Source organism: Ochotona curzoniae, unplaced genomic scaffold (genome assembly GCF_017591425.1).
Source record: "Ochotona curzoniae isolate NIBS_2020 unplaced genomic scaffold, NIBS_Ocur_1.0 contig_3502, whole genome shotgun sequence".
Lineage (NCBI taxonomy): Eukaryota > Metazoa > Chordata > Mammalia > Lagomorpha > Ochotonidae > Ochotona > Ochotona curzoniae.
In genome coordinates, this window is record NW_024465886.1 from 254,999 (window position 1) to 281,622 (window position 26,624).

The 26,624-nt window shown below is 45.8% G+C and overlaps 1 protein-coding gene across 1 annotated transcript in view; it reads right to left on the minus strand.

Moving 5' to 3' along the window:
* Window positions 1-3,270: 3,270 nt before the first annotated feature.
* Window positions 3,271-26,624, minus strand: part of GDA (guanine deaminase) — a 53,372-nt gene continuing 30,018 nt past the window's right edge. Inside the window, exons 5-14 of the mRNA XM_040980937.1 lie at window positions 24,844-24,949; window positions 20,448-20,475; window positions 18,483-18,590; window positions 16,736-16,843; window positions 15,088-15,185; window positions 12,452-12,519; window positions 10,587-10,733; window positions 7,019-7,149; window positions 5,211-5,238; window positions 3,271-3,566 (exon numbers count right to left, since the gene is read on the minus strand). Of these exons, the coding sequence (XP_040836871.1) occupies window positions 3,496-3,566; window positions 5,211-5,238; window positions 7,019-7,149; window positions 10,587-10,733; window positions 12,452-12,519; window positions 15,088-15,185; window positions 16,736-16,843; window positions 18,483-18,590; window positions 20,448-20,475; window positions 24,844-24,949 (893 nt within the window). The 3' untranslated portion in view covers window positions 3,271-3,495. The remainder of the gene's footprint in view (window positions 3,567-5,210; window positions 5,239-7,018; window positions 7,150-10,586; window positions 10,734-12,451; window positions 12,520-15,087; window positions 15,186-16,735; window positions 16,844-18,482; window positions 18,591-20,447; window positions 20,476-24,843; window positions 24,950-26,624) is intronic.

The following is a 26,624-nucleotide window of genomic DNA, read 5'->3' on the forward strand; positions in this document are numbered from 1 at the left end:
CAGTAACAGGAGGCAAATCAGATCAATACTGAGCAAGGGAGATATGCACGAACACACACACACATTAAGAGCAGCAGTGAGGAGCTAACGGTGAGCAAGGTGCTCGCCTCCTAAGAAAGCTTTGACAGGCCTTGAGCAGGGAGCAACACGTAAATCGGGGTCACACAACACATAAACTAAGAATAACATCCGATATTCAACCCGCTTGAGTTCCTCGGGTTATGAAAATCCTCTTGGATTTATGCCGAGTTTCAATATTGGCCTGTGTGACTTCAACATTTCACATTTAGACCACGTCAGGATTTCCTATAACAAATACTCTAAAACACATCTAGTCATAACCAAAGTCATATCGAGTAGGTCTGAAATTACAAAAGCATCCTTTATGCCCCCTAAAACACAAAGCCTTAAAGTTTCTTACTAACCCACACATTCAATACGTAATTTCAAGGCATTACCCGTGACATATTCTTCACTCGAACCCTCTTCGTAAGCTTGCGCAGCACCGTCAGCATATGCACAGCTGGACAGCACTGGAAGCCAGCAGACAGGCTGCGGGGGCAGCCGTTCTGTGCCCCTTCCACACTCAGAACTGTGCTTCCCAGCTAAGACTCCCCGCATGCCTGGCTCTGGGGTGAAAAGACCAAAAATAGGAAGAATCTGCTAGAAGAAGAAGATTCCAAACACACTGCTATATCTCACATCAACTGTGTTTCCTCTTCGTGAAGTCAACAGCAGTTGCCAACTATGATATTCAAGGATACGCTTCAAAATCAGGTAAGCATAAAGAAGATTATGTCTTAACCTCGCCGTTAAACTTGACAATTCTCATGTAAGGAAAAGAGTCGAGTGGATTCAATGGTCATGGCATTAACTTACAAAGACTTCCTCCCAGTCAGAGGAGAGCTTCCTCCAACACAATCTCCTGGAATCTCAAACCCCTGAGAATTCAGTTAGGGAAGCTGGTTCTGGCTGTTCTCTCACTCTGTTCTTAACTCTGTCCGCCCTAATCTTGTATTTCCATGTCTCTCTTTGACGGAAAAGGCATTCTCCTGAGACAATCACTCTGCAAATCTACATGATAGTTGAATCTAGACGCATTTCCCCCTTTTAAAGAATGTTCTGGCAAAAATGATCAGAGAACATGGAGCAACTGGAAGAGTTTGGGAGAGGAAGGAGCTGGGGATTTTAACCCCTTGGTTCGGACACATGGTGACAGCTATGACTGGCATGGCATAATGCCGCTTTACGATTCAGAAAGCCGACCCGCTGCAGGCGAAGGCGACATTGCAAGGTGTGGAACACCTGGCCCCGTGTGTGGCTAAGGGGTAAAGCACTGGAAAAGCACAGGCTGCGTGCAGAGCACCACAGTCCAGGGAATAAAACGTATCAGTGCCAAAGGACGTGGAGAGATCAGTACATGTAAACATCTGAACACACCGTATTAATACTAGAAAAGATACGCACGTCTTAACACACTGTCAGGGCAAATACGTCTGACAGAGGGCTGTGCAAGGCCATTCTCCTGCTTCTGTCGTTATACTTACTAGATGTGGACGTTAAATCTCAATGCGATTTGATGTTCAACATGAAAATGCACATACCCTTAAGGAACGTAAAACTGTGGAATTTTGCAAAGACTAAATGCAATTCCTGCCGGTCAGTGGGTCTGCTGCGCCTCACTGGGTCAGGCACGACTGTGAACAAGTGCAGGACCTGAGAGAGAAACGGCAGCTCAGCTTTGACATGCATCAAGAATTAGAAGCACTGGAATTACATAAAACCGGAAATGGAGCTTACTGAGTTACTTAGTATTTTATAAAGTAAGCTCTTTTGCTTTGTTAAAAAATGACCCAAAATTTGTTGGGTCTTTTGGTGTAGCATATCTATAATGAAATTTGGAAGTATTTCTACATGCTGTAGGGGAAAAGGTCCAATCATTGACAAATTAGCACGAATAGGTGGAACTAAATATTTGTAATATAATAGATGAGTTGTGTTCTTAGTTGTGTAAATCTGGAATTAGCTAGATTAAAGCTTTCACTGGAAGTAGTAATGATTTATGTCTAAGCTCTGGGGACAAGTTTCACAATGAGACAAATCTGTTTCTTGCTCATTTATGTTATCTAGAATTAAATAAGATTTAAATCATATTCACATGAATATTTTTAAAGAATTTATAGTAAGGTCATGATTAGGTTTTAACTCAAGGTTATGAGAAAGGACTCTATACTAGGAAACACAAAGCACTGATTTGTTCAGTGTTTTTAGATGTAGACTGCAGATTCAGTCCTTTTCATAAAACATTGAATGGGATATCTAGTTTTCATTATCCTAACATTGCGACAGCCTGAACATTACAAGGAATTAGACAAGTGGCTAAGATTGGAAGAGAGCTTTTAATACACATAGTAAAGGTTTTTAATATTTCTTTATTCATCCTTGTCCTTTACTTGAAATTCTAGCAGATCGGTATCTGAGTAGCTAATCTGAGCAAGCATGGGTGCAGCGTGTGAAAGGAAGTGGCCGCTGCAGGGCAGGCCAACCTGCACGGTGCTACCGTGGCCCCAGGGTTGGCCAGCTGGCATGGTGCTATCGCGGCCCCAGGGCTGGCCACTGCAGGGCAGGCCAGCCGGCACGGTGCTACCACGACCCCAGGGCTGGCCGCTGCCCTGGACCGAAGACTCCTGCCTGTACGGCAGCAGAGTGTGGAATTTGTCTCCGTTCTAATCAAACAGAAGCAACCACAACATCACACAACTATAAGCTAAGGTGATTTCAAAGTACACACAAATGCAACTATTTATGCCATGTATTTCTACAAATAAAATTTCTACCAAACTTTACATCTGTAATATCCAACTTGCAGTGAACACTTTGAAGCGCAGAACTGTACTAAGAAGAAAAAACACGGACATTCAGTTCTGACACTCACCCCCAAGGAAAGCAAAATACGACAATAACACAGCTTTGAAATGTAAATTCCATGAAGTGCAAGTGTCCAAAACACAAGGTTAATCTAGAAACAGGCTTTAAAGTTGAGCGAGTTCACCTTAGAAAGCAGTATGCCCCTTTGCAAACACAATCAGAAGTCATTTTCCAACATTTGCTTAAAATCTCACTTTCGCGCTCTCATAAAAATATACTCAAGGGTTCATTTTTAGCTTCTGAATTTTTACTTTGATTAGCTTAAAATACCTAACCTTGTGGAAATAGCTTTTCTCTCCACATTTATATATATGTGATACCACCAGCAATTACATTTCTTTCTTTTTGAGCTTACAGTACATCCGAACAAGTCACCAAGTTAGGAATGTCCCACTCAAGAACTGTGAATTAACTTGGCTTCCTTTGAACAACTCGCCAGGGAACACTGCAGCTACACACAGAGACGGTCAGCCCGAGAACAAGGGACAATGTTTGGCTTTCGAACTCCTTTTGAGCGCAGAGCGGTGTGGGACCAGGCCATCCCGGGGCCCCCGACACTCACGGCTCTTACACGGAGCTGGAGAACGGGACCACCTGCTTTCCACCCACATACACCTCCTCGATGTTTCGGTCATCTCCTGAAAGAAAAATCAAGGAATCGTTTACGAAGTGCTCCTGTGTCAGTCAGCATTTTAACGGCTGTGCAGGACAGATTTAACTTTTAAAAATTCACTTCTAAGAGAAGAAGCGCAAAAGGCTGCCTTTGCTGTCGCTGCCCTCGCTCAGCCTGCTCCTGACTGACCAGGGAAGGATTCTAGAAAGAAGGTGCCATGGTGGATCTGAGCACGGCAGCGGGCAGAGAGAACGCGTCGGCTGGACTCAGGGCTGCCGGGAGGAGGCGCTCATCCTCACCCCAGAGTCAGCTCAGCCTGGGGGGGCTCGTCTGCAGGACCTGTGCTCTCCAAGAATGGGCAAGGATCCAGAATACAAGAGAAACACAAACAACAGCAAAAAACCCCAAACAGTCCAACTTGGAAACAGGCAGTACGTCTGACAGTGATCAAAGAAAGACACACAAATTGCTTAAGTAAGTAAGTAAATAAATAAAGCTCAATATCACTAATTTCCCAGGAAATGCAAATCAAAACCACAAAAGCTCATGTTGATGTCACCCCCGCCAGATCAACTACCATCAGGAAGACACTGATAGGCGTTGGTGAGAGAGGGAGCTTTCCACGCGGCTATGGGTCAGTACAAGCACTGGGGAAGACGGCCTGGAGCTTCCTCGGTGAGCTGGCCCGGGCAAGGGAAGGCAGACCAAGAGCTAACGTTACTGCTTACTGCCCCGCCGTCCACAGCAGCCGAGAAATGGGAGCCGCCGAGTGTCCACGGATAAAGTAGTCTTGGTACATGAACACAGCGAAATATCACCCTTCCCTTACAAAGGATGGGATTTGTCTCTTACAAAAGCATGGACAGGAGCCCATTCCACTAAGTGGGACAATCCAAGCATAAAAATACAGGTATCGCGTTATCTCATTTGTATGTGGCGTCTGAAAACAGGCGAGTTCATAGAGGTGAAAACAGACTGGTTACCAGGAGCTGGGCAGGGAAGTGTGCAGGTGGACTGATGGGCACTAGGCCTGGCGGGCGAGTAGGAGCTCTGGGGGTCACACAGTGGGGTACCCACAGACAATGCTAACACAAAGGCGCAAGGTAGGAGTTTGTAGATTTTTACTATAAAGAAATGTTCTGTGCTTGATTGGATATTACATATTGCACACATGTATTGAGACACATCACACAGAATCCCACAAACATATATAGCTTTCATAGGTGCTACAATTATTTCTAGTGATTTTTTTAAAGAAATAACGATTGTGTCTCTTCCATTTCAAAGTCTCAGTACTGAGTTCAGCTGACAGAGTGGGGGCCAAGTGGAGGCCTGCTGCCTCTTCATCGTCTCTGTATGTGTATAATTGAAGGTAAGTCCATGCAAAGCACGTGGGGACTGAGTCCACTCATCACACACAGAGCGGCAGGCCAGGCTGCCGGGGCAGAGCGGGAGAAGGAAGCCTGCCCTGAGACCTTTCCCTTCGAACTCCGCCCCTCGCTTAGCACTCCCTGGATGGTGACGTGTATTCAGGCAGCCATGTTTAGGAGTGTGAAAAAAAATCAATCAAAGCAAGATATTACTATAATGGTCATATGCAAATAAAGAGAGCTATATCTAAGAAAAAGACAAACATTTTATATAGTATAAAAATGAAACATTCACTTACCTAGATAGAGAAATTTCTGGATAACAGCCTGAAGTGGAAAATACAAATAATAAGGAACATTATTTTGTACACTTAGAAAATGACACTCAATGTCTAGAAATTGCTGGCTGCGCCCTCAGCGGCGGCAGGCACTGCCTTGATCTGCTGGGTTCCTGCCGATCCAGTGCGAGCTGCACCTTGTTCCTGGCTCCTGCCTTGGCCCAGCTCAGCCCTCACTATCTGCTTCTGTCTCAATCTCTTTTTCTTTTTAAAATTTCATTACATTTGATTTTATAACAGTTTCATAGGCTCTGGGATTCCCCTGACCCCTCCCTGTACCCTCTCCCCATGGTGGATTTCTCCACCTAGTTGCAGTATTACAGTCCAAACCCAGTCATGGTTCTTTCATTGCAAGCGTGTACTTTGCACAGTGTCCAGCATCTTACTGTCCAGATAAATTCAACTGTTTCTTGGGGAGACCATCTCTGGTCTGAAGGCAGAGTTGGCAGAATATCATTCTGACCAATTAAGAGCCACAACATAACATCAACAAATGTTTACAACCTTACGGAGTTAAATGACTTGGTACTGAGTGACCAATATGTTAGAAAATGCAAGTTCTTAAGCACATCCTGTGACTGCTTCATTGACCTTTCAATTTTGGTTTATATACAACCGGCTGCTACACACCTTAAAATGGCTATAGGATACTATTCAGCTGTCTCGTGCCTATTTTCATTTCCATGTTGGCTTATAAATCTAACAAGGCATATGTCAACAGTTAAGGCGCAGAACAGTTTTAGGAGGGGTGTGCAGAGAAATCTTCAATACCTTAGTGAGGAGTAACTTATGTTCGTGTCCTACCTAGTAACGTATATGTGAGTCCAGGCTAACCGTTTCCTGTTTGGTACTAAGCTTTCCTTGTTGTTCTCTGTCTAACCTAATTTTGGGGGGGGAGTGGCTTCAGAGCGACCCTCATGGTCATTACAGGAGATGGTGGGGATCCAAAGTTGGAACTAAGTAAGGACCAGAGAAAGCTCCTCTCCCTAGTCCCAAAGGAAGTGTACTGTTCTGTTTCTGTGGACCGCTCAGGGCTCCTGGTTGCTGTTCTGAAGACCTCGGCTCCTGTGCGGTAGGATTTGGGCTTCTTCCATCCCATGTGGGAGATCCAAACCGGGGTGGATGGCCTCAGAGTCTGTCTCTTTTTCTACACTGCTTTCTGCCTTCCAAATAAGCAGAATGAATAAGTGAATGTTGCTTTTAAAATAACTCCAGATCTTATGATTAAAGTAAGATGAATTAGTGTATTTTATACATGGGGAAACACTTATAAGAACAAAACCCATTTTCTTATAAAATTAAGAAAAATCATTTAGCATAATGGTCAAGAGCCTAGCACTTGATAACCAAAGTCCTGGGTTTCAGTCCAAGCTCCACCCACTTCTAGGAGCCATACCCCTTAGGTGAATCATTTAACATTCCTTAAGCTTCACTGCCCCTGTGTTAAATGGAAATATGAATCATCCTTATATCCCTTAGAGTTGTTCTGATGATTAAATAAAGTTATGTAGGAAAGTGTTTAGCCCCTGCCTACCAATCATGCAGCAAGTGCCCAACAGGTGCTGGTTTTATCAAGGTTATTTACTGACAAACACATTCAAATACATTCCAAGTATGTGAATTTTAAAATATCATCAAAAGGACTTTGCTCCCCTCTGAAGACTCTCCTGAATTCCATCACAATATTTTAGTTCTGATTTTTCTTTTCTACAAGGAAACCCTTATGACAAACTCACTAAATACCTTTCAATTAATTTTCCTTTACCTACCTCAGAAAGTTCACCAACAAAATCCCCATAAAACAGGTCAATGGGAGAGTCAGATGCTTTGGGGTTGATCAAGAGGGCATCAAATTCCTTGCCCACTTCGAAGTTTCCAATCTCGTTCTCCAGCCCCAGTGCTACAGAGGGGGACAAGTGAACCAGCGGTTAGCATTGCAACCACACGAGCACACTAAGGACTCTGCAAGGACACGGTCTGCCAACATGTACACTAGTAGGACAAAAAGTTAGTATCTTAGTGGTGAGGCGATGCACCCAGAGAGGTCACAGGACATCTTACAGGAACACAGCAAGCAAGGTGAGGTCCAGTCTGAGAATAAAACAGTTCCCTTCACCACCACGGTCAAGGTCCTGAGGGTGTCCGTGCCCTCGCCACCACGGTCAAGGTCCTGAGGGTGTCCGTGCCCTCGCCACCATGGTCAAGGTCCTGAGGGTGTCCGTGCCCTCGCCACCATGGTCAAGGTCCTGAGGGTGTCCGTGCCCTCGCCACCATGGTCAAGGTCCTGAGGGTGTCCGTGCCCTCGCCACCATGGTCAAGGATCTGGGGGTGTCCGTGCCCTCGCCACCATGGTCAAGGTCCTGAGGGTGTCCGTGCCCTCGCCACCATGGTCAAGGTCCTGAGGGTGTCCGTGCCCTCGCCACCACGGTCAAGGTCCTGAGGGTGTCCGTGCCCTCGCCACCACGGTCAAGGTCCTGAGGGTGTCCGTGCCCTCGCCACCACGGTCAAGGTCCTGAGGGTGTCCGTGCCCTCGCCACCACGGTCAAGGTCCTGAGGGTGTTCGTGCCCTCGCCACCATGGTCAAGGTCCTGAGGGTGTCCGTGCCCTCGCCACCATGGTCAAGGTCCTGAGGGTGTCCGTGCCCTCGCCACCATGGTCAAGGTCCTGAGGGTGTCCGTGCCCTCGCCACCATGGTCAAGGATCTGGGGGTGTCCCTGGCAGCTTTCCCAGTGTATGTCACAGTCCAGATGGTCTGGGCCTTTCTTTTGGCATTCGAATCATGATGGTTGACGAGACACCCCTTTTCTTTTTCCTTCCTATTCTCCCCCAATACTTCAACTTTTTAGCTGTTTTGTTCTGTAGAACAGCTCAAGTGATTCTTAAATAAATTTTTTTAAAATAACTCTTTTGCATATTTGCTGACAGACCCATTATAAAGGCTTCTCAGTAACAAGTTCTCATGCCGCAGCAGTCTAAGCGTCACAGAGCTGACGGATCTCTTTGCAGCCTCAGAGGCGGTTGGAGAAGGATGCACTTCTAACTCAGGACAATGATGTTACTAATCTCAGAGCTACTCTGTGTCCCATGATCTTTGGATGTCAAAGAAAACATCTCTCCTTTTTATGACTTAGCTTTAGAAGGGGGGCAGCTGACTTTCCTACTCAATGGAAATGCTGATTCTAAAGCGCTGCTGAGCCAACGCCCCGAGTAAGGCCTGCCACAGACAGCAGCCTGCGTAAAGGCAAGCTTATCCAGGGTGCAGCACCAGCCATTCAGTTCTTTATGCGTGTATTACATCCTGTCACTGTCAGGATACAGTCTAATGTGGAAATACTGCATCCATTACCCTTGTTGGGCAGTACCTGGGTACGTTATTCCTCTGCAGGAGTACCCAGAAGACTTGTCAATTCTCCAGTAACTGCTTTAGACATCCTACTTGTTCTTAAAAGATTATCTAAAAGGCAACTCTTTTATTCTCAGAAATGCGAAGAATTATCATAACAAGATGGGAGGTTGAAAATGATTAGAAATGTTAGAAGCAGTTAAGTGACCTCTGCTAATTGTATGTTGAGGGGGGGATTGAAAATCATACAAACTCATTGGAAATTCTCCCTCTCTTCACTGATTAGCTCTACTTCTTCTTACCCTTCACAAGCATGGATTTAATGTCTGTATTCAAAATAACACCGCTGGGTATTTAGTAGCCAGGGTCCAGGGAAACTGGAAAGTCTAGAAACTAGCTGGGTTGTTCGTGAGAATTCGAAAAGTACAGGAACAAACAACCAAAAAGACATGACTGCTTTCGGTGAATTTATAAATGATATAAATTCAAATGGTTACAAACGGACCTTCCTGGGGTCAGAGTGACTCAAAACGAACATCACAAAAGCAATTTTGCTGCCTTCAGAGCCAAGCTGGCTCTGTAGAGCTTACTCAAGCATGTCTTAATCTTCCTGAGGAAAAGCAGAAAGGCCACAGTTTAAATAGAAATCCATTCATCTTATTCCACTCAAATTATAGTAGAGACATACGTTAAAGACAAGAACTGTCGTAACAGTAAGCCCAGTGGGCCAGTGGGTTCAGGAGATAGACTGAAGAGCTACACAGCGAGAGGGGAATGATTTGGTAGGCACCCCATGCCGGCTTGGGCAGGAACTGCATCCTGATGAAGCAGTCACAGAGAGCCTAGAACGCAAAACGTAGTGTATCAATCCAACTTGTCAGTTCCATAAAAACAGAGGGTCAAACAGCTACTTGAACTCGGACTCAGACGTGCCAACACAGTGGTGGTATGTGGAGGGGTAGAGGACACATCACACTCAGCACAGACGAAACCACAGGATGCAGGGGAATGTGAAGCCATAGCTGTCACTTGTTCTTGAAACGTCCTTCGGCGTGATCATCAAAGACAAATCACTCGGGAAAAATTATTGGCCTTTGTCCTTTCTGGGACCTTCTCCGTCTCAACGACTCTCCATTTCTAAGACCCAGGATAATGATCACAGATCTACATCCCTGAGTGAGATGTACTTATAGTGTGATTTTAATATAGTTTCATGTTCTCTTTCACCATCATTCATTCAGATTGTGCTATCATTCTAACGTGACTTAACCCAAAGAACTTCCAATTTCTATTTTTGCCATAAAATATAACTATACATGAAAACTGGGGAAAGCTTAGAAGTAACATTTCCATATCAACCAGCGACATTTTCACATCTTTCTTCTTTTGAGTAGACTTGAATAACTGGTGTATTTAAATATATAAACCAAACGGCCTCGGCAAGGATTTACCGAGAGATCTGCCAAAGGGCAGGACAGGGCGAGGTGAGATCCCCTGCTCACACCAGATTTTCTATATTCAAATCACAGCACAGTGCACTTCGGTGGCTGTGTGGTCTTCGCTTGGGCTCCTTCTTAGTACGGGAGTGGCAGCACTCCAAATGTGTCACACAGTAAGAACTCAGTAAGAATCTGGCTATTAATCCCACCATGATCACTCAGGTCCACAGAGAGAAAACTGCTGGACTCAATGGGAGAATGCATCACTTTAAGGAATTCATATGCATGTGATCGATGCAAACATTTACTGGAGCGATTAACATGATAACTGAATATCAAGAAAGCGAATTCATCAAAACAGTAAGCCCTGACTGTCTACCCTCTATGTCTCATGGCACTTCTGTAATATACAAGTCATGGATAGCTGGTCTCTTCGATACCGCCAAGCGTCCCTGCACAGCACATTTGCATCAGTCGTGTTCACATTATACTCTGCACACCAATCCACACAGACTGACACGCTGCACATCATGAGAGAAAGAGAACGGTCATTACCTTGGCTTCCTCCCAGAGTAGCTAGTCTGAAGACTTCCTTGAGGGTGAGGCTTTTCTCATTTACCTTATTAATTAAAAGGATATTGGAAACCATCATGGCTCTTCGGATAGCATCAAGCATGGACGACGAATAGCCACCCGCGACATCTGTGGCAGGTAACACAAAGCCAAACAGGGACGTTAGGGGACAGAATGGAACCACAGTGCGCTTGGCTGCCCTTCTTCTGCGGTCCTTTTTTGCCTCTGGTGACAAATATTCAGTTTTCAATATGCTTAGAGAAAAGCTCTTGCTTATAAACACAGGTTAGCCATAGTCTAACGTGAAAGGACTCAAGGTCTGCACTTGGCATCAACGCATGGTTGGATTTGTTTCACACAGCAAAGACCCACAACATCCAGATCTGGACCAGGTGGATTAGGAGCTGGGATGGAGCTCCGACTGGGTCTTCCTGGGAACAAGAACAGGAAGATGAATTGGAAGAGAAGTAGCCAGGACTGAAACACATTGGAAAAAAAAAAAAATAGTCAAACTTGCAGAAGCAAAGGTCACAGTGCTGGTTGTTGGGGACTAGGGTTGTAGGAGGTGAGAAATACTGCTCAAAGGATACAAACATCTAATTTCAAGGGGATAATGGGAAAAACATTTCTCACAGTGGTTGGGGTGCTGTCTGGCGTGCCTAGTGGGGTCCTACGCAGGGTTTCCAATCTTAGCTTGATTCCAGCACATTCCCGTGGAGTGATTCCAGCACATTCCCATGGAGGGCACAGGTCTGGCTTCGGTGCTTTGGTTCCTGTCACCTACAAGGGGATCCGAAGTGATTTCCAGACTGTGGCTCCAGTGTGGCCCGATCCTAATTGCTGTGGGCCTTCAGGGAATAAACCAGCGGATGGACGATAAGACAAAAACTGCTCTCCTAACAGTGCAATCACACAAGGCGCACAGCAGACGCCTGGACAGGCGACTCATTTTCCACATGTTCCTTTCAAAGCAAGTGACTCTGCACACCCAGGGAAAAGAGCTACAACACATCCTGAAGAAAGGAAGTGTCACCAATTCATTCGCCACCCAGGACATCCTTCAGCCTAGTAAACCTGCGACTGCCTTTGGGGACCGTGAGGTCTCATTCGGCTCAACTCGGTCTGAAATCAAAGCCACTCAGCACACACTGCATGTGTGATCGCTTTGGCAAGGTCAAACAATTCTCTTTTAAAACAGCATTTGTGATGATAAAGCTATTGAAAACTTAAAAACATACAAACATAGATCATTAAAACGTAGCCAGAGGACAAAGTAAAAACAGCAAAAATCAAGGGCCTTCCTAACAACCTCCCAAACACCCCAGAAGAAATGATGAGGTCTTACATGGCAGAGTAGTGAGAACTTTTCCCTCTGCATCCCATCCCTGACTGCTTCCAACCTGTTTTCTCAGAGTCACTGCCAGGTGATAAGACTATTTCTTAAATAATACAAATCCTGCACACGAGTCACATTACAAATGGACACACGCAGGGCCCAGTGTGGTGGCATAGCAAGCTAATTATCCACCTGCAGGCACTGGCACCCTATATGGGTGCCGGTTCATGTCCTGGCTGCTCCATTTCATGATCCAACTCCCTGCTTATGGTCTGGAAAAGCAGTGGAGGCTGACTCAAGTCATTGGAGCCCTGCACCTATGTGGGAGACCCAGAAGAAGCTCCTGCCTCCCAGCTTTAGACCAACTCAGCTGTAGCTACTGCAGCCATTTGGGTGGTAAACCAGGGGAAATCTCTCTGCAACTCCTCCAGATAAAAGAAATAAGTCTTAAAAAACCCAAGTGGATACACACACTAACCACTGTTAGAGTTTCAACGTGTGAACTACAGACCTGTTCCCAGACCTATCTTCACTTCATGCTTCAGGACTTCCAGCACGTTGAGCACACCACTGCTGAGCCTGTGGAGAGAGAAGATGTCAGAATGAGATTCACGCACTACCATCCAAAGAAGACCAACAGGACCAACATTGAGATGGAGTGGGTAAAGCCACAGCCTGTGACCCTGGCATCCTGTACGTGTGTGTCCCAGTTTCTCCACTTCCAACCCAGCTCCCTGCTAAAGGTGTGGAAAGTCTAGGAAGAAGCTCCAAGGATCTGAACCCCTGGCATTCATCTGGAAGATCTGCAGAAAGCTCCTGGCTTTGGTCGGGCTCAGCTCTGGCCATTTTGGCCATCTGGGTAGTAAGCCAGAATGGAAAAAGCAACAGCAACGACAACAACTCTGTTTCTCCCAGTCTCTGTCATTCTAATTTCTAAAATATCTTCCATAAAGAAAGGGACTAATAACAATGATAGAGACATTGCTAATATCTCTCTTTCCTATTGCGAGAGCTCCGATGCCAACAAAAACATATCACCATCCAAGTCTTCGAGTAGGAGGGATCATAAAAAGTTACAATCCTTGGCCCAAAGTTGATCTCAGGATGCTACAGAGGAGCAGGGGCCAAAATGGAAAACAGGGTATTTTGTGGATGGAGAAATAAATGAAGAAATGAAATGCTGCAACGAGTATAAGAGTCCTGTTTGATTCGGGGATTGGTTACTGTATATTTTTGAAGACTTGGTTCCTGCGATGGGCATCATCCCTTTACCTGACTACACTTGTAAAATCAAACATGAAGCTATAGCTAGAGAAGAGGGTGCAGGCTGGTGAATCCAGTCCTGACTGCTCAAGATGGGCTCCTAGGTCAGCAGTGAGCGGGAAAGATGGACCCGGGGTAGAACTCCAAACTTGACGCCGGGCGTAACAGATGAGCTACCCTTCTAGAAACACGAAGGAGAGCCAGGCTGACCTCTTACAGCCCAAGAAGGTACAAAGCTCAACGAGGTTTGCTCCAAGATACAAACAAAACCTCCAACGCACACTCATCTCTGAATGTTGTTAGAAAAAGATAAACAATACCATTTCAACAGAGATGTGTCCTCAAGAAATTTAACTTCAAATCTCAACTGCAACTAGATTAGATTTCAATCTAGAGGATGCTGTGAAACTCACCCTGGGGATAGCAAATCCTTCTGTCTGGGTAAGTTAGAGCATATTTAGAGTTGCTCAGCTGTATGCAGGCATGATTCACTATCTGGTGTGGTCATTTAATACATGAAAACTCAGGACTTGGTGAGCTCTTCAGAATACCCAGCAACACATCAAGTGGCTCTAGACACCTTCCGATACTGCTGCTGACCTACAACTTCGTGAACTGCCAAGTCCCAGACTTCCAACAGTGGATACTTGCCAGGGGCTCTCTCCTGCTGCTGGAGTTTGTTCCGTTCCTGTTTGCGGTTTATGACCCCCGAGCTCTTTGCTCCTTGGGTGGGTAACTCTGAGTTCTGTTTTGTATACTACCTCATAAGGGATAAACTCCGGCAGTACACAGCAGTAACACACGCGTCTGAAATAACCTCCTCTCCTTCTTTGTTTTATTTTCTGAAAGATACTTTTTGTGAATTCCTGCCAAATAACTCCTTGTGTTAACTTGGGCTTTTAAGCTAGCAGCCAGGGACTGGCATCACAGGACCTAGGAAATTTTCTGAAATCAGGTTATGTTATATTGATGGGCTTGCTTCTAAAGATGACAAGCCATAGCTTTCATCTGATGCAGATCTGTAAAATTTTTAGGAAGTTATAAATAGATCCTTTGTAGTTGTGGAAATGATTCTAGGACTCTGCCATGTGAGCTGGCCTCCATCAGACCTGGCAGTGTGACATAAACAGCAGCACGCTGGCCCCTAGTAGCACTGTGCCTCCTTCCACCTAAACAGCACAAACAGCAATGGGGGCCTCCTGGAACATCTGGCCAGCATAAGCAATCGGTGAGTCTTTGGCCATAAATTCTCAAAGTTTTTTTTTTTTTTTTTTAAACTCCTTGTGATAAATTCCCTATTGTGCTTTTTTCTCTCCTATTGTACTTTTTTTGTGCCAACTCAGAGATCTGGGGAGATGTGGTACTCTTCAAATTTTCTCTGTTTATTTTCTCCATGAAAGTACGAAAGTCAGTCTATCTAGTTCCAGTCGAACCTAACTGGGGGCCCGAAAGCTAGACGTAGGTGACTGGGGAGGGCCCATCAGACCCTCTCTCAGGAGTGAAGACAAGGGCCTTGCTTGTCAGAATCTCTGTCTCTTCGCTCTTTTCAATGAGCGCCTTTGCTAATCGCCTTTTCATCAGCATCAGTCACGTCTCTGTCACCGATGGAACAAGTTCCCAGGGTTTATAACGCGTGGCTTCTTGATTGGCCGGTTCTGTTCTGGCAGCATACCTCAACGGGCATTCTTTACTACTGCTATTTCATCTCTCTGAGCTATCATTCACAACTCCACTGGTGAAAAAGAACTGAGGCCAGGCGGTCACTGCCGGTGATGATAGCTACTGCAGAGAGATCTTGAAAAATGCCTCTGAAAAGAAAGGTGTCCAGCTGTTAATCTGAAACACAAATATCCGTAATTGATCGAGCAATGACTGCCTACTTACGACAGATTAGAATTGGGACAATGTGCAATCGATGCTCCTCGCTCACTGAACGTGCGAAGTTCTTCCGCAGAGAGGTAGCAGCCATGCGCCATCACTGTCTGGGGAGAGAGATCCGACACAGGACTTACACTCACAAACACTTACGTCCTATCTTCAACAGGACATACAACGCTCCGACACAGCTATTATCGAGAACACTCACGGCTACCTAGACCGACAAGATCTCTGGGGACAAGTTATACATCAGGGAAGTCTCATAAAGATATTCCTTGACCAAAGTCTCAACAAATTTGTGGATCTTACAATTTTCTTCTTGTTGTTTCTCTATAAAACAATGCAGCTTGGTGCATGCAATCTTCAGCACAGGATATTCACGTAGTTAGAAGATGTTATGACTCTGAGGAAAACTGTCAAGTTGCTTTCTTTTCTTAATCTATATGGTGACCTAATGGTGGGTTGCACTTGTTCCCATGCTTTTTTAAAAAGTTTTTTTGGGCCCGGCGCAAGGGTGCAGTGGTTAAGGTCCTCGCCTTGCACGCCCGGGATCCCATATGGGTGCTGGTTCTAATCCTGGCAGCCCCGCTTCCCATCCAGCTCCCTGCCTGTGGCCTGGGAAAGCAGTTGAGGACGGCCCAAAGCTTTGGGACCCTGCACCCGCGTGGGAGACCCAGAAGAGGCTCCTGGCTTCGATCAGCATAGTATCGGCCGTGGCACTCACTTGGGGAGTGAATCATCGGATGGATGATCTTCCTCACTGTCTCTCCTCTCTGTATATCCACCTTTCCAATAAAAAAATAAAATAAAATAAATCTTTAAGAAAAAAGTTTTTTGATTTTTATTTGAAATGCAGAGTTAAAGAGAGAAGGGAAGCCAGAGACCATCTTCCATCCCCTGGTTTATTCTCCAAGTGGCCGCAATGGTCAGAGTCGAGCAGATCTGAAGTCAGGAGCACCCAAGTGAGTGCCAAGTGAGTCCGAGGACCTGACCCGTCCTCTGCTGCTTTCTCGGGCCACAGAGGCAGCTGGAGCAGAAGTGGGACAGCCGGGACACAAAGCAGCACCCGTAGGAGATGCCAGCACTGCAGGCAGACAGCCTACTACTGCCCCAAGGTGCTGGCCTCACTTGTTCTCATTCTGATTAGAACTTTCTGGAAATAAGCTTTCCTGCTTGGTATCCGGCAGTGATGCTGCCAAGAGCTGTTCTCTATTCCTGCATCTAGTTTCGACATGATAGGTGTCAATGGTTTTGACGCATATAACCCAATAACGTTCAACTCACCTATGTTTACAGTTTCCTGAAGATTAGGAAAAGTAAGATTTTCTCATCATTATTGCAAATGATCCAGGAAAGTGGGTGCTGCCTTCAATACGTGAGCTTGATGAACTATTTCTCTTAGTAAAATATCCGTTTTTATTGAGTCGGATTTACCTTTTTATAGATCATCCCCCCTGCCCCCCGCACCCAGAACAAAGCCTGTAACTAAATACCAACATTAAGGACAAACAAACATGCTCACATGTGCAATCTGGGCTGTTTCCTACTTGGAAAAATACAAGCACGTCACGGAAGTCTAAAGATTACTACTGACATTTAAAAATGAGATATATCTGCCTGGCTTTACACGATTATGTAATGATACGCAATTTACCTTATTTGTCAGGAGCTTGTTTTTATCATATACATCTGTGTAGTTTTTGTAACTGGGGTATAAGTTTTTCACAGCTTGGACTTCCTCACAATTTTCACTGATATGGCTCTGCAGGAAAGGAAATAATATTTTCAGGGTGTTTTTTTTTCTGCAAAAACATCATAGAACTTATACTTCCTGCCTCAAAATAATAAGGCTGGTTTCTGCTAGCTGTTGTAAGGAACACAGAGACAGACAATGAAGACTAAACATGAGTTTACTGAATTTGTTGGCAAACTTTTATTCATATGAAAGGCAGAGAGAGGGACACAGAGAAATCTTTGCACAAATGCCAACAAGAAGGCAGAGTCAGGTTGAAGCCAGGAAACGGGACTACGCTCAGCTCTGCCACACGGGTGGTGGGCATCTGAACACCTTGCCCACCCGCTGCCTCCTGAGGTGCGCGTCAGCAGGAAGCTGGGCTCCGAGGCTGAGCCCATCTCGCTCTGCTATGGGATGTGGAGTGGCACCTAAACTGGGACGCCAACACCCACCGCACCTGTATCATGTCGAGAAGGTTTTGCTGAAAACAGAAACCTTTCAGACCAACTGATGCGCGCATGTTACAGAAACAGTGTCTGAGCAAATGAGTTCTCACACGAACGGCAATGCCATTTTTCTATCTCCAAAAGATGTCCCTGCGTACAGTCAAATGAATCAACGGCAATATTCTAAATAAACAGGTGCTCCACCTAGACAGTGAGCGCCATCCCTGGCCCTGCAGCAATCTCACGTCATTGTTGGGATGCTTGGAAGAGAAGGAAGGAGACCTAGGTGGTCAGTGCACAGCGTACTGATAAACACGGTTAAATGCAGAGAGGCACACAGCGACACCTGGCTTCTGTGTGTGTACTTACTATTGTAACTTCCATGTATTTTTAAATGTTATTTTTATCTTATGTTTAGAAACAAAAGTATTCTATTTCCAAAATAGAAACTCTTTAAGTTTTGAAATTGATCTCCTGGAGAGAATTATATGTGAGACTGAATTAATTTTTTTTTTTCAAATATCATGGGCCAAAGCAGGGAAAATGAAAATGGGAGCACAAGAAAAGTTAATAAACCATGAAGATTAAAAACCACCTCCATAACACAGAAAGAGTCAATGTGCTGTTTTGTTTCCAACTTGCCTGTTCATATAAGATAACCAATTCTTTAGGGAATTTTACACACTGTGTAATTAAGGCTGGCTGTGGACAGGGGCACTCTCGATGTGAGCTTGAAAATGTTTTATTCCTAAATTGCAACAATTTAATGTCAAAGTAAGATACAGGGTTTTTTTTGTTCCTAATTTTAAATTAAGAAACTCAGAACAAAGGGGCTTTTATATGCATTCTTGTAAGGTGGAAATTAGACGTTTTTTTTTTTTAAATAATAGCCAGTTCCTCTTAGAATGGAGTCAGAGAGTTCTAAAAGAACAATAGAGAAATGGAAGAGATGTAAATGCGTGCTACAGAGAATAAACAAAGCGTCATGACGTCATCATGTACGACGTTCTCTTCATCTCTTACAGACTCATCAGAGAACATCGAGGATCTGAGTCAGCGCAACACCTTTCAGTGTCTTTCTGGCCCTGTAACACCTCACTGGTCAGGGATCTCAGCAGAATGGTCAGGGAATACTCCGCAGAAGGAATGGGGGTCATGGTCAGGGTCCTGAGGGATACTTCAGGTCTAGACAAGAGCACGAACAACAGAAGTACACCCACCTGAATGTGCAGACCATGGGTCTCAGCGATGCTGCCAAGTTCACTCATCAAAGTCTCAGAGCAAGAAAGGGAAAAGCGCGGTGTCACGATGGGCTTCACTCTGGGGTACTGGAGGTGAGAAACACTGCAATGGGACTGCAGTCATCACAAACCCCCCCAGCACGATGGCTTCCTATCTTCATTCTGAGGGACAATCCCTCTCCTAAGTCTCGTGAAACAGCTCACAACGGAGAACGAAGGATAGTATCCTTCAATGCTAAATTCAACCAAGGGCGAAGTAGTCCCGAGGCTCCTCACTCCCCCACCACATCAAAGCTCAGGGGAGCCTAGACCGAGAGGTCACCGAGACTGGAGAATGCCCGAGTGCCCGCGAGTGAGGCACAGCCTGTCTTCATTTCACAGGGCTGATGCATCTTGCGGAGGTACTTGGCACAGCACCCCCCCTGACAAGCAGGTCGCTGCTGAGTCAGGTCTACACTGGCTGCGGTGACTGGCCAGCCAAGACAGAAGGACTCACCGAGTGGTGAGGATAAGCAGTTACAAAACTCTGCTAAGTCTTCCCACCTGAGATGGAAGACTGGAGTGGTTGTGTGTAGTTTTTATCAGAACCTCACAAAAAGGGAGGAAAAAGGCCAGCCCTGCCAATCTAAGCAATGATTAAATGCAGTCACACAGTGCAGCCTGCTGAGGGGGCGGCAGAGAAAAGCATGCCCTCTTGGGTTCACCCACAGCGGGCAAGTGCAAGGCAGAGGACCCGCCGCGCGCTGCAGGGCTCCCGCACACTGTATGTGCCACCCGATGCAGCCTGTGACCAGGGCATCAGGCCGGTTGCTGCCCGAGTGCCAGACCAGAGAAGAGACGAGCAATACAAGCCTCAGGGTCAGCGGCGAGGCGGCCACCAGTCCCACAACTTCCGGACCCCACATCCATGCAGCCCTCCACCTCTGCCCCAGAGACCAGGTCTGAGAAATTAAAAGCTCCTAGAGCAGAGGGAGGAAAAACAGAGGGATGGGAAAGCTACCCTGAATGGGGAGTGGGTGACTGCTTTTCATACTTAACACCGACTGAAATGTTGGTAAACCGAGGACCAGGGCTACCTATGTGACTTCATTCAACTTTCGTATTGCTTACTGGCAACAAGTCTTAGAGCCAAGAAAAATAAATGCAAGATGACCACAAAGGTCATATTAATACATATGCAAATGGTGAATAACCAGACCTGCCAAAACCCTCACCTCAGGCTGTGTCAAACAGAACACTGAGGCCTAGGAGCAGGAATCCCGACGGGAAGTAGGAATGTCTCAGATGCTTTTCTTTTCTTTTTTTTAAGTCAGACACTTGTAGATTGTACAAATAAGTGGGGTCACTTTTTCGTGTGTGTTTCTGAGTTTGGACTATTTCATTTAGCATGACGTCCTTCAGATTCTCCCAAGTTGTTACAAATGGCAGTTTTTTCTTTTAACGGCTGAATAATATCGCTTTGGGTGTATGGATGCTCTTCATTTTCTTTACCCACCCATCCCTTGGTGGGCATTGACCCGATTCCGTATCTCAGCTTCAGCTATGACGGATATTGTGACAATGTTTATATGTCCCGAAAGGAGATTGCTGGGTTACATCGGCATTTCTGTGACAGACAGACCCTGGGGTCTAATGCAGCACATGAGTGCTTAGGATGTGTTCCTTAATCTGATATTGACAACCAGGAAACAGTGTGTATATATGTCAAATCATCACATGTGATAACTTTACTATATGCAATTATTGGCTAATTAAATATTTTAAACTATAAAAGATGGCTGACCTGTTTATAAGAGTCTACTATAACAATTTAAGGCTCTAGGAAAATCCTTCTGTCTGTATGGGAGAAGCCAAATGTGCAAAGTCTAACCTCTAGCAAACTGAACGAACGCTCGCACGGACACGAAGGCAGTGTAAATGCACGTTCTAAACAGACGTACTTACGTTCCTTTGAAGCATCTCTGACACAAACCTGAAAGGCAGAAACCAAGGGGCGTCAGGAAGCAGAACCCCTTCCGGAACATGTTTACAAAGGCTAAAAATCTTCCCACGTCCACGTTTCCGTGCAGACATTTCTAAGGCTGCACATGTTTCATCCAACACTAATTAAAGATTAGCAAGTGGTGATTACTTTGCTTTCTCATTTGCATCCAAAGATGGAGAGCGAAATCGCAGAGACATGTCCATGTCCACGCTCACTCGTGCTGTTCACGAGTCTCCCCACGGCAGTCAGGCTGTGCGGCCAGCTGAGCTCTGAGTGCTGCCCTATGACCGCCCCTCGGACACTATAGCCACGGAACACACCTGGAAGCACGTGGAAACCATGTGGCTCTCTACTTCTAATTAAAGTACAGGCTACTCATTCACACAGCATCATCACTTACTTTTTAGTTTACTAAATTTGTTCTCCACAATAAATGGCTTTGGTCAGACCCCGCCCTGACCACTGTGGCCACTTGGGAACTGAACACTCGAGCAGAAGAGCCCTCTGTCTCTATCTCTCCTTTCTCTGTGTCTTTCCAGTTAGTCTTCTAAAAAGCGACTGAGAAGCTCAAGGAACATCAACATAATCTGGAGTGTCTGTGAGACGCAGCCTCCCTCGCCTTCCTCCCTTCCCATCTTCCCCTCCCTCATCTCCCCCTGTGTTATCACAACACGACAGTCCCTTGGTACAAGCTACAAGTTTTACTTTGTGACATTTAAACGTATATGGCATGACAAGTACAGGCAAAGGTAGTACTGTATATTAGAGCTGTATTTAAAAGTTTCATTGGGGCCCGGCACGGTGGCGCAGTGGTTAAGGTCCTCGCCTTGCACGCCCGGGATCCCATATGGGTGCCGGTTCTAATCCTGGCAGCCCCGCTTCCCTTCCAGCTCCCTGCCTGTGGCCCGGGAAAGCAGTCGAGGACGGCCCAAGGCTTTGGGACCCTGCACCCATGTGGGAGACCCGGAAGAGGTTCCTGGCTTCGGATCGGCATAGCATCGGCCGTTGCGCTCACTTGGGGAGTGAATCATCGGACGGAAGATCTTCCTCTCTGTCTCTCCTCTCTGTATATCCGCCTTTCCAATAAAAATAAAATAAATCTTTAAAAAAAATAAAAGTTTCATTGGAACTCTAAGCAGAAGTAGAGATCCACATAGTACCCATATTTTATGGGAAATTAGTCTCCCTTGTACCGTTCATATATAATAATAAGGACAAAGTGTGGTCCATCTACTCAATGGAATATTACTCAGCCATAAATAAGAAGCCAGAAGGACAAACATCACATGTTCTCTCTTCTCTGACATGAAAAAACCAGTACACAAAGACAACATCTCTCTATGCACATTTTCACATATGTGTGTCTATACACAGATGCACAGACGTAAGCATCCTCATTCACTTTCAAAGGCGGAGTCCTACGAAGGTGGGTGTTAGAGCAACGAGGAGGAGTAAGCCCAAAGAACACAGGGAATGAGACGGGTGAGCCTAAACATTTGGCCTGCAGGGTTGGTGACAATTCTGAAGCCCATAGAGAGCTACTTTCTCCCTGTCTGGGAAGCTTTACTAGCTAATGTTTACTGCCTTCTGCTATATTCATTTGCTTGGGAAATAAAATGCAATGGAGGCCAACCAAGGCCACAAAAATTACTTGACAGCTCTACACAATGCGAACAGGAGGTGCGCACCTCCTCCCCTCCATGATCACACAACAGCCCCTCGACTTGTCACTATCGTCCCTTACGGAGGACAAATGTAGATCAAGGAAGACGGGACAAGGAAAAGAGAAACCTGACTTCCAAACCTTGCGTCAGGAAAGGGTTTGATCTTGGAAAATATTATCTAAAGAATTTCTCCTATAGCTCTTAGATATTAGACATGATACAACAAAAATACTTGTGAAATCAACAAGGTGCTCTTGGGAATGTAGACGCTGGGAGGCAGTGGTGATGGCTCAGGCACGTGGGTACCTGCCAGCCATGTGGGAGACTTAGATTGGGTTTAAGCTCCTGGCTCCTGCCCTGTCCATCCCCGCCACTGTCAGCACTTCCTGGCCATTGTCAGAAGTGAACCAGTAAGTGGCAGTTTTGTGTATGTGCGTGCTTCCAAACAAATCCTCAAGAAGCTATGTATAAATTATGTAAGAATGTCAAAGTACTTAAATGATCAGTAGACTATCTCAATGTGGCATCAAAAAATACCAACGGAAAGCTCATGATCGCAAATAACAATGTAACCCCTGAAGTCCCCAGGCAAAAATCATTTAATGAGTAGGTTTAATGAGTACGCACACTGAAAAGCAAGTGGAATCTGTACGAGAATCTCTGGCTATAATACTGGATGTAGAGAAGCAAAATTATCTAATTAAAAAAAGTCCTTCATTGACAAGGATCTACTCTACGATACTTGTACCAAGTTCTTGGAGTTTTTTAAAATACAAACACACATAGCATGATCATGCAAAAATTTTAGGAGAATATCAATTCTATAAAGTTGGGCAAAAGAATGCTGTGACCCAGATGAATGGAGACAATGACTTGATGCATTAATTCATCTTTTAATTTCAAGTCTGCATCTCACAAAGACTCCAGATTATGCTGATATTTCTTTTTAAATAGCAACCACTTCTTAAAAGACTAATTTGAAAGACACAGAGAAAGGGCTAGAGACAGAGGGCTCTTTTGTTCAAGTGCTCACAATGGTCAGGGCTGGGTGCGACCAAAGCCAGGAGTCGAGAACGCCACCTGGGCAGGGCCGTCTTCCGCTGCTCTCCCAGCTCCGTGAGGGAGGAGCAGGCTGCAAGGACCTGACAGGGCATGCCAGTTTCAAGGGCGGCAGCTAATCCCCCTACAAGAACATGCAAGGCCACACAGGCTCACACAATAGGTGACATCCTTTTCTGTAGTGTCCAAGTGATATCTGCCTTTTATGACAAGAAATCTCACAAACGCTAAACACTTGCTCACAGTCACACGGCTTTTCAGGGGCAGAAGCAGGATTTCAAATGCTGAGTTTGGAGTTCTTAGCAGCTCTGGTAGGACATGGGGTGACACTAGCCTGTCCTGGAAAGCTTTGCTGAACCACAGGAACCAGCTCAGCAAGAATCCAGGACTTTGCTTGCCCTGGGCTACCCATCTCTGAGGAACAATCCTGTTTCATGTAACTGGTCCTGGGGTGCGTGGGAGTGGATGGGCCCTGGAGGCATGCGTGAGGGAGGTGTTCACAGTCCTTCCCCAAGACTGGCACTCGTGCAGGGTGACCCTGCTTCTCGTTGGGCTTCTCTGTGCCAGCTGCTAGGCACATTCAGTGGCAGGCCTGGCCATGGGTTCTGTTTGCACAGCTGCATGTGGCACACTGCTCTTGGAGGTAGACATCATCCCAAATCCTTGCAGCCTCTCGTGAGCTCCGCTCTACCCCTGGCGGCAGCAGAGGCTCTCGCTGGCCACTACCTACATCACTGCAGGAATTCCCAGACTCTGGGCCCCACACCCGGGAAGTGCAGTCACGGAGCCAGGGTCTGCCTTCCTACTGGTCCCCACTTCAGCTTGGGGAGATGTCCTGTGAGGCCACATTTTAAGAGAGGGGGCATTCTTGTTACCTACGTTAGCATGCTATAAACATTCTAGAATATCTACAACAACTTTTATCACGCCGTTGCAGGACAGAATGGTAGTAAGGGAGACATAAGCCACCTTGAACACACATTGAAAGGGTATAGAGTAAAACTATGCGAGCAACTTCCAGTATCTGAATCTGAGACCATTGTCTTCTTGGCCCTCTTTCACTCATCTCCAAGTGTTATTCCAGAAAAGCACATATTATCGGATAATTTAAAGAATCTTGTTTAGTTAGAGTCTTACATTAATCTGTTAATACAACTCGTTTTTTCAAACTGTTGGTAAAACATTTTCTTTCACAGACAACTCTTAACTTTTACCATCACTTGAAGATACACACTTGCCATAGCAAACGCTTTTGCCCACCCTTTCTTTCCCTCTGTTCACTAACCCACAGGCTCCACCCCGTGGCATAAAGAACTCTGAACTTAAAGTTGTGGAGCTGCCCTGGTGCTTAAGAGCGCAGGACCTTGAGCCAGTCAGTGAGCGAACGTCAAACTCAGTTCCCTACCCAAAAAAAGAGATTTCAATGGGCATCCAACACATGCTGCAGAGGGATGCTCTTCGCAAATCATTATTGATTTCAATTGCAGATTTCCTGTAAACCATCAGATCCATTACATGACCTAGAATGGCCGAATCACTCTCTGCCTACCCAGCTGTGTCCCTCTGCATTCTAGACTACCTTCATGCACAGTGATCCGTCCTCCAGGCAAAGCACGACACACGAGCAGCTTACCTCTGGGTTTCCTTGACGGACTCCTCCGTGGTTTCCTTGTATTCGGGAACAGCGTCATTCAAATCCATGCAGACTTTGCCCACAAACGCCCGCTGCCCAAATTTATCTGTGAAACAATAAAACAATCCAAAAGGCACATTCCTTTCTCAAACAGTACTTTTTATGAGCCTTTACCAGGCATTTTGAAACGAAAACCCCAAGGGAGGGTATAAAAGATGGCCCACCATCCCACCACTTCTGAACAACAGCATCAACACAACCCCATTAAATTTGGCACATGGTGAAATGTATGGCATTCAAGACTTTAACCCCCTACCGTCCCCACCCCACTGCCAGGCTGGCCAGGTAATAATGAGAGGGTCTTACTCATTATTCCACTTTTCCCTTTGCTAGTACACTCAATCTGGATGTTTTCCAAAGTCACAAAAAGCTTTTTTCTCTCTGTAACACTTAGTGAAGGAGGGAACATCACAGATTTCAGGGAAATGCTTGATGAGCCCTTGGTCTAGCTCGGCCCTTCTCCAGCCTCCAGCCCCACCACACCCTGGAATCACGCTCTTCCTCTTGTCTCTTATTCTGCCACCATTCATGGGTAGAGTCCCCTTTCTGTGACAGCACACTCCAGCAACCAGAACAGGGCTGCTGGGTTTCACGACCCTTGGCTTGGGTTCCTTCTTCCTCCGATGGCTCCAAGGAGGGTGGCTATTATTTGTTTCCTGTTGAGACCTGAATGTGGGATTAGGAGTGACATATGAAGTTCTACATGTAAAAGGGTAGCAGTGTCACTGTGGTTATCTGGGGGGTATTTTGCTGAATGGTCCTAGCAGCTCTCTGCCTTGGGGAGCCGAGCCCTTACCATCAGGAATTCCAGTTTCCACTGCAAAGCTGAAGGCACTTGAGAAATACAGTTGTTTTTGCAATGTCTCACCCCTGTCACAAGAATCTCTCATACATCTTTCTGCCTCTCTCTCTCCCCTATAATTTATTTTGCTCTCAGGCCATTAGATTAGTCTTCGTTAAAACACCACCTTCATTATTTCACCCACCTAGCTCAATTTCACAGTCTTTGATGCACAGGGTCAAGCTGTAAACAACCAGAACCATCTCATATGCCCACCTTCCTCTTCCAGCCCACCACGACACAGATCCTCTCTTCCTGTTAGTTCTGCTTCCTGCTGCTCTACCCACCATTGACATTCCTTCCCCTAGCCCTCTGCCTCTGTTATTTCTTTGTCTGGAAGACATTTTACTCACTCCTGATCTTTATCTTCCCTCTAAAGTCCACGAAAAGGTCTCTCCATGATGTCTTCCCACCTGACCCGGTCTTGGTTCCATTGACCCTCCTCTGAAAACTACAACATTTACCTTCAGCATCACGCATGAAGGCATTTGTCATAAAGTACCTCAGCCAACAAGCAATGGTGTCAGTGTATCAACCTGCAGGTAACTGAGCACCTGTAATGCATCACTCACTGTTGGGTACAAAGTACACAGCTGCCAACCTAAATTCAGTCCCACATCTGCTTAGTAGCTGCAGTACATCGGCAATGTGAAACCTGAGGATATCAAAAATGACCTTAGAAGGCCATGTGCTGCTGAGCCCATCCACGGAGAGTGACCCATCTTCGCCCATCCACGCAGTGACCTGTACCATGCCAGATGTCTAGTAACAGCCCCACAGATGTTACTGGAGCCATTACTCAATGTGTGTAGGTATTTTGTCTGGCTCCTCAAGGGCACAGAAATGATTTTCTGTTTCGTTGTGTTGCCAACATCTAGCA